General features: G+C 42.2%; 1 protein-coding gene across 1 annotated transcript; it reads left to right on the top strand.

The window, feature by feature from the left end:
* Nucleotides 1–427: 427 nt before the first annotated feature.
* On the top strand, nucleotides 428–7,535 carry LOC110486417 (protein Tob2). Its single transcript, XM_036942461.1, has 2 exons — nucleotides 428–628; nucleotides 2,520–7,535. The coding sequence occupies exon 2, from the start codon at nucleotides 2,788–2,790 to the stop codon at nucleotides 4,003–4,005; it is 1,218 nt and encodes a 405-aa protein (XP_036798356.1). The 5' UTR covers nucleotides 428–628; nucleotides 2,520–2,787; the 3' UTR covers nucleotides 4,006–7,535.
* The last annotated feature ends 1,062 nt before the right edge of the window (nucleotides 7,536–8,597 follow it).

The following is an 8,597-nucleotide window of genomic DNA, read 5'->3' as shown; positions in this document are numbered from 1 at the left end:
CACCGCTTATATTTTTAGCAATGGCACAGTACTTACTTGGAGTTACACATATCCGTTCGCCAACTAAACTAGGATTTCGCTTTCTGGTTTTGCAGAACCATTGATGTAATTGTGTGGCTCATAGGTGGGGAAAAATAAAGAAAATGCATTTTATTGTTTACCATCGTTGTTCATACCAATATGTTCAATCATATCTACCAGAATTTGCAATCCTCAATAACCCGTAGCCTATTTCATATGATTTACTTATTTTGAAACTATAGGCTTATTACTGAAAGTCGACTATTCTCTCCTAGGTGTGTGTGTATGAGTTTATTTGATAGTATACATTACAATAGTATCAAGAAAGTAGTCCCTATTCAGACCAGCGTCACAAAATAGGGGGTGTGTGCGAAATGTTCCTGTATAAATGCGCAAGGTTGTCAAACAGTAAAGTTTTCTCGGGCAGTTGCAGACGACCTGTCCATGGTGGAAATGAAGAACGTATGAAGAGAGTACATTTCAAAACCCATTTAACACACCACATTATATCTGCCTCTAAACAACTACTTTGAAAAGCCACATCACCTTCAAATGCAATGTAAAATATGGGAATTAAAACCGCAGGAACTGAACACAAGCTGCATTAGTAAGTATACACAGCGTCCGCATATAAACATGTATGGCATTGACATACATTTTTATGTATTTGCCATAACCGTACATTTGGCTAGATAGTGCATCCTCATGATTTAATAAAAAATGCTTTAGGACTCTCAAAATATGCCCTGTCTTTTGAGAATCGGACTCTAATTGGTTCAGTCATCCATTTTAGATTCTGTTTTTATTTATAATTTTTAGACAGAACCACTCAAACTCGTATCGAGATGTATTTATTATTCTCATATACAGCTGATAATTTCTTCCTGTTTTCGGGCAGGACCAATTTATTATTGAGCCGTTGTAGTTCTGCTCATCGGTCGACATAATGACATGAGACTGCAACATTCACCACTTAATTAGTCTCCTTATAATTTATTTACAGTGCCAATGTAAGAGCTTCCAGTTTGTTAGAATAATAGTATCATATGTGTCCTTATTGGTGAAAGGTGGAATTGCCATCATGTAGAGAAGCAGGTATTGGACCTTTGGGATAGGCTTCACCACGGCACTTCAAAGCCATATAGGCTACTGTCATTGCACACCATCCCTCTATTGCTTTACTGTATGTTGCCTATTGTTTTGCTTGAGTTAACGAAGTTTGCCTACAAATTGTAGACATTGTTTTCACACCCCTTATCATCAACATCCAGGGTTGCTACCTTTTCTCTTTAATCTATTATTTATTATTAGGCTACCTGCCCATAAATTATTTAGGGGAATGTGTTCTGTTACTATATACAAGTATAGTATTCACTTGCATAAGCTTGCTACATTGTTACAATGAGTGGACAGATGTGTGCTTTATGGTGGTGATGATGATGCACTGTAAACATGTCAACAATCAGATTCGGTCATGTAACCTACTGTTGGATTGTGTAGTCTATTTAGTAGTAGGACACAACTATGACAAACGAACATGTTTATGGTTGAATGTTGCATTAACTAATACAGTATATGCATTATAGGTCAATTGTCAACATTAACAACTAGGATCCATTTTGATACATGACCGGTTTTACTGTGTACTGTACATAAAGTCCCATCTGCATGAGAACAACTTTGTAGGGAAGAAATTGATTGATATTGGATATGACTATGGTGGTTAATGCTTTTCGAAGATGTACTGTAAACTTGATTATCATTGGTTTAAATGTAGTCAAAGGTGAAAGTTTGTCTGCTATATTCCAAACATCTCCTATGGAACGGTTTCACACCTCTCCAAATTAGTATCTAAATAGATTTAACACAAGTAAAAATGACAAGGGAAGTCAGGTTGTGTATTGTGTCTTGTTCTTGCCCATCTTCTAGCCATCGATGCAATGTTCTGCCTGCAAACAGAGTAGCTATATCTCATATCAATAATGATATTTTTTTTGCTCAACCTAATCTGATTCACAATATAACATTCATTGTCCTTGATGCATACATTATAACCATGTTCTCATAGATCAAGTATACAGTTGTTAAATTTAGCTTGCTGGGTAATCCTGGCTGCTGGGCAATGGTTATGGTGCGTAGGTGGACTGTGTTGCACGTGTTGTGATGACGTTAATAGTGCTGCATGGTGGGAAATGGTGTCCTTTATGCACTGTAGTTTGTACCGTGCCATTTACAGTATGCAAAACATGCCTACATGTGAACTGTACACCCACAGCCTACTCTTGATTTGGAACTTTCTCTAATTGTGTAATCCTGAGTAGTGAAGCATCCGGCAGAAGCAGATTATCATGGCTTTCTGCTTCAATCACTGCATCTGTTACACCCCCTCCACGTTGGCTGGCTAACCCATTAACTCGCTCATTATCCCTTCTGTTGAGCCTATTTGGTCTGCCTTTTACTTTCCTAGACCTAACACCATGTTTTTATTTTTCCACCAGTTGGACTCCTCATCTCGTTACCTGGCAAGTCTTGTTACCTGTCAACTGAAAACAACTGTTTGGACTAGTTTTTGGCCTCCTGGTCACCAAGTCGGTCCATGTTGATCACCCAGGAAGAGGTTTAAAGATTCTGCCGGATTTCAACTGACCTGCAGTACATGTAGTGGAGAAGAAAACATCAGACTTCTACAAGCCAGAGATAACTGTTCCAGTATTGTCTCATTTTGGGCTTGATTTGAATACTTGGCTATCCAGACCAGGTACAGCCATGCACCTAGAGGTAAAGGTAGCTCTGAATTTCATTGTGTCCTACCTGTACAACAAACTGCCCCGTCGTCGTGCTGACCTCTTCGGGGAGGAGTTGGAGCAGATACTGTTGTCGCACTATGAAGGCCACTGGTACCCTGAAGCTCCTTTGCGGGGCTCTGCCTTCCGCTGCTTGCACCTAGGGGCCCCCAGTGACCCAGTGGTGGAGCTAGCTGCCAGGAGAAGTGGACTGGACACAGAGGAAGTGCGTGCCAATGTCCCCCCTGAGCTGAGTGTGTGGATCGACCCCTTTGAAGTGTCCTACCAAATCGGGGAGAAGGGAGCCGTTAAGGTCCTGTACTTGGAGGATCCATCCGGCTTAGGTGGAGAAGGCGAAATGGTGGAAGTAGTAAGTGGAGTGAGTAAAGGGGACATGGAGGTAGAGGAGGCCAAGAGCTTAGGGTTCAACCCTGAGGCCCAGGTGTTCGTTCCAATTGGAGCCCAGATATCTCCAGTTCTGCTTCCTTCCCTCTCCAGCACACCCACACCCCTCTCGGCCTCATCCTGCCCAGTGATTTTCAGCTATCCCAGCTCCAGCACACCCACGAACCCAACTGCCCACTCCTCTAACACATCCACACCTTCCCCTCCAAGTGGGGGACTCCCTTACCCCCCCTCTCAGCAGCCAACGGCTGCCCTGCCCAGCACCCGTCCACCGCTGCAGCCCATCACCTTCACCACGGCCAGTTTCGCCGCAACAAAATTTGGCTCCACCAAGATGAAGAAGTGTGGCGGTTCCGGATCGGCTGGCGGCTCGGGTGTAGGCGTGCCCCCGCCACAGAGGATGCTCGCCCGTTCCCCCACCAACATCTCTCCCCCAGGGCTGCTGAAACACAAGCCCCTCTCAGTCTCCCTGCACTCCCTGGGGGCTCAGATCCCCAGCCAGCTCTCCCCCAATGCCAAAGAGTTTGTTTACCCGGCATCCCCAGGGCCCCTATACTTTGACAACGATGCTCCGCTCATACTTTCACACTCAAGCCCCTTCCAGCACCCTCACCCCGCCCACTCCCACCCCTCATTTGACCCATTCTCCAACCCCCAACCTGGTCCAGCTGTTGGTGCCATTGGTGGTAGCGGTGGGATTTCTTACATGGAGAAGCCCTCATTTGTGGAAGGAATAGGGGGGTATAACCTGCAATATCCCAGCCAGGCCTTCCAGCCGGTGGTGCTGGCCAACTAAGCCTTTCTTATGAGTATTTCTGTTGCAGCAGTAGGGCAGTAATGCTCAAGTATTTTTTGGGAAAATTGTTCTTACTGATACTACATCGTATAATTTGTTTTATCACTACTACAACCTCCGCTATATATTTCAATATGATTATTTCCATATAATTTAATATTCTGTTTTTTTGTTGTGGATTTTGATTTCAGTTTCTCTAACCAGAGGAGTAACCAGCCTCCTATTGCACAGGTGTTTTCATTGAATGTTCAGCAGAGTAAATGCCCTTCAGCTTTGGTCTATTGACAGCAGTATGATAGTTATATTTTTCACTCCACTGTCACGCTGTGAAAAAGGACCAATGTCCTGTAAGATGGCTTTGGAAAGCTTAGCGCTTTGCAATCTGCTCGGCCTTAGTTACCAAAAATGCACAGAGGGGTTTGTGTGGGTTTGGTGAGGTCTTATTCATGCTAACAAGTGTTTAATGTGCTCTTCTGTGGCTTATGGTCATTGTGAATATAGTGGGCCTGTTACTAGAGCCTTGAAACATATCACACACACCATGTCTGAATCGGTTTGGTGCAAGGGATCAGTATTTGCCCTTCATCAGCTCTGAAATGTGTTCATGGGCATGCTAAGAAAGGGAGCCTGTGTGTAGTGTCTTGGCAATAGGGGGGGGGGTTTAATGTGCAGGGTATGAGGAAATGGATCTGTCATGACAGGAAGAATTACTGCCAGGGAGGTCAGCGAACCTTGGTGAAAGTGAGGCAAGTTGATCTTTGTCTTCGGATATGACTACTAATCTCCCACACACACACGCACAGGCACATAGAATCTGTCAGCAGTGTGTGAAGGTGAACGGGCGTTGTTGGAGGGGAATAGGATGCTGCTACGCAATGGGGATTGTGATGAATGGCTTAGCGGGACTTTGACTATGAAGGAGAGGTCTTACTCTGCAGGGAAAGGAGGACAGGGAGGGAGTAAGGAGAGGGGAAATGGATGGCAAGGCAGGGGCATCGATGACGTTTTAACACCTTTTGGCATCTTGGGTGCAATGGCTTTAGACTGACACTTCAAAACCCGGAGCACGTTTCTGTAGAACTTTAGTGGCGTTGCAGCCAAAGGCCCACGCTAGGTCCCCTGCTCTTTAACCCCTTAATTATCTCTGTTCCAGTTGCTGCTCCAGTGGGAGACCAGCATCATATAATGAAAGCTGTTTTCCTTTTCAATTTCCAGGACTATGAATGTTAACTAAACCTGTGTTTTTGTCACTTTATGAAGCCATGTCAGATCATTCTCATATTGATGGTGATGATACCCTGTCTCCATATAGGTAATAGAGGGGGCAGTAATTGTCACCAGGGTTCAGGCAGCCTCCTAACCCCACCTTTCCTTTTGAGCCATCCAGCACTTCATATTATTGGGCTATAGATGCCCCCCCCCCCCATGATGATACAGCTGCATCTGCTAAGAAATGTTGGTTCTGTTCCAATGAGATTTGGATAGCAGGGGGAGTGTCCCTAGCCATCATCTGAATGTTTTCTAGATTGTGCCCATAAACATCTGTGTATAAGCTAACATAAATACTCTTAACTTGTGCTCACACTGGTAATTGCTGTGATAGTCGGTCATATGCGTGTCATTCAAACTGTTTATTTTTCTTTGCGTCCAGGGGTTGGGTTGGGAGGGTTGGGTCGGATCTCTTTATAAATGTAATGTTTGTGAGGGAAGGGTTAGTTTTTACATTTGTAATTTATTTTAAATTTTCTATATTTTTCCTATGTTTTTTCAAAAGTAATGAAGTACTTTTGTAAAGTTGAGAGAGAAGTTATAACAGTAGGAATATGTATATATTTCTTATGTTCAGGTTTCCTTTGTTTAATTATGTGCTGAAGTTATTACAAAGATAACTAAATATATATGCAAGTTGGGAATAAATAAAGATGTATAAAATAAAGTATTGAATGTGGATTGTACCTTGTACAGTATTTGTCCAATAAAAGACAGGTAAATGTAATTTGTTAAATTGGGTTTTTGAAGAGCTTCAGAGAGGAATGTTTACAATGGGTGGATAGAGAGTCTGACAGCATCATTCTCAGTCTGTTTCTAAGGGCAGTCTGATAACTTGTGTAAGATTTCTGTTCCTTCATAGTTTATACACTTAAACCAAAAAATCTCCACATTTAAACCAAATCCCCTTAGTAGTGCTCGTATCTTACTAATTGTGTCCCTTATTCATTCATATTCCATCTACATATTGTCCAGTGCCATTAATCTTTGCTTTATACCACTAACCTTATTTGTGTGCCTGAACAGTCCTACTGTGACTGAATTGGCTGCCATTTTCATTCTCGCACAAAGACTGAGGGAAATCAAAAAACCGGTTCCTGCAGTCTAATCCTTGATGAGTATTCACCTCGCATCCATGTGGTAACATTCCCCTGCTCCCCCTACTATAGCCATAACTAAGACTGTCTTTACTCACACTGACCCTGGTCCAGTGCAATGTGTAACTAACGCCATATTCTAGACCACAATTGTGGGAGGGTCTTAGCCCTTTTTAACCACAAATATTCCAATACTATTCATCAAGCGTTTCAAGCAGGTTTAGGAGGAGGATAGTCATTGAATGTGCTGTGATTATGATCAGTGACGGGTCAATCCTGGTGGTGAACAGCCTAGTGATGGAGCTATTTTTTTTGTTTGTTCATGTTGATTCAGTGAGATTTTTGGTTTCCAAAATCCCATCCCACAAGCATCCCAAAGTGCTGCCTTCCCCCATTGCTTAAATAATGGTCAGATTACTCTTGGTAATCGGATGTGTGCTGTATTTAATTCCCTGTGCCTGCAAAGCGGGTCTGGAGGTTTGAGTGGTGGCTTGGAGGCCATGTTGCGGTCACTGACCGCCTGCCAATGGGAAGGCCAGAGGACTGTGACGTTTGAGGGATGGGAGCTGCTCTACTTGAAGTTCTGATGACTATAGGAAGACAATAGATATTGTTTCACATTGGCTTTTTGGTCACAGGATGGACAGTGTTTTGTTGTGGTATAGTGGTTGACTGTTGGTATATGTCTTGCGTTTTAAAGATGAGTAACAGATTACACTATCCTCCATGTAATTAAAAAGTTGTTTTTTAAATCCACACTAAAAGCAGGCTGTTCTATCACAAGGATTGAATCAAAGTGAGAAACAGAGTTTTGTATTGTCTTTTGCTTATCTACGTATGTATTTTATTTAGCACTTTGGACTATTTTGTTGTAATAAAGAAGTATTTTCTATTTAACATTTAAGAATAACTGGATATAATTGAAAAAGTAAGATATATTAATATAGTACTTTCTTTTTTGCCTGTATTTTGTTATCATTTTCCTATTTTGTATCTGATCTGTACACCCTGTAGATGTGTATGAACCTTTCACTACTGAAATGCAATGACCTGTTTTCTGTGCTCCCCCATGGGAATGGGGACTTACTACTGCACTTTCTTATTGTATCAGATTCTTTTTTAAGTTTTGTAATAAACAATTGCAAAAATAAGCATGGAAAATAATACAATTCTCTTGTCATTTTTGTCTGTTAATCAGATGTGACAAATCCTGGCAAAATAATTATTACAAAATAATTTAGAATAGTGTTTGATGGCCTACTTGTGATCAGGAATTCTAGTATTTATGTTCCCCTGCGGTATAAAAAGCCCTCACAAGGTTGTAGAAAATAAACATGTATTTCATAGCATTGCAATACATTCTAATATTGGTGTAAACAAATTGAAGTCTGATTAATAATAATTAATAATTCAACCCAGAAATGAAAATCTCAAATAGCTCATCTCACAAACTCTTCTACTTACACAGCAGACAAATATGACCTAATTTCATCACCTCGAAAATATGGCCGGTGCATTATTTTGACTGTGTTAGTATATCTGTCAGATGTTTGCATGACTCCCTGTTGTGACTCCACTGGGCTCTGCTCTCCTATGGCGTGTCGATGTTTGGCATTAACATGCTTGGTCAGCTACTCCTTGGCTCCCTTTATCTCCTCACCACATCTCATTCCCGTCCTCCATCACCCTCATCTTCTCTTTATCTCCGCTCTGTTCTCTCACCAAATCCCTATTTTTCCCCTTAACCTTTCCGCTCTCTATCCCATCGCATTTCCCCACTCGTCCCTCACCACCCCTCTCCTCTATCCCCCCTTGTCTTTGAGGCTGTGTTTATGCAACACTGCTCCCCTGTGTGTGGATGTGATCATTACGCAACATCTCATACTCCATTGGAATACTAATGAAGATGAGGTAGGGGGATAGGCAGAGCAGAAACAGAGGACCTCAAATCTCTGTTTTTGTGTGTCAATGTGTGGGTGTCTATGTGCGTGTGTGATAGACAGACAGCGCATGTGTTTGTGTGCATGAGGCAAGAAGAGTGATCTGCTCCCTTTGTCTCCCAGCATCACAATGTGCATCCTGTCAGTGTTGGTCAAAAACACTGCTTTTTGTCGATTGTTCAGGCAAGGTCAAGGCAAGGGCTCACCTTTCATTGAATTCCACTTCATTAATATGCATGATACATATCCCATACATGGGTACATACAGATTAAAAAACACAACAGG

This window comes from Oncorhynchus mykiss, chromosome 13, assembly GCF_013265735.2.
Source record: "Oncorhynchus mykiss isolate Arlee chromosome 13, USDA_OmykA_1.1, whole genome shotgun sequence".
NCBI classification, from domain to species: Eukaryota; Metazoa; Chordata; class Actinopteri; order Salmoniformes; family Salmonidae; genus Oncorhynchus; species Oncorhynchus mykiss.
Note: the sequence above shows the minus strand (reverse complement) of the source record. Positions and strands in the feature narration are given on the sequence as shown.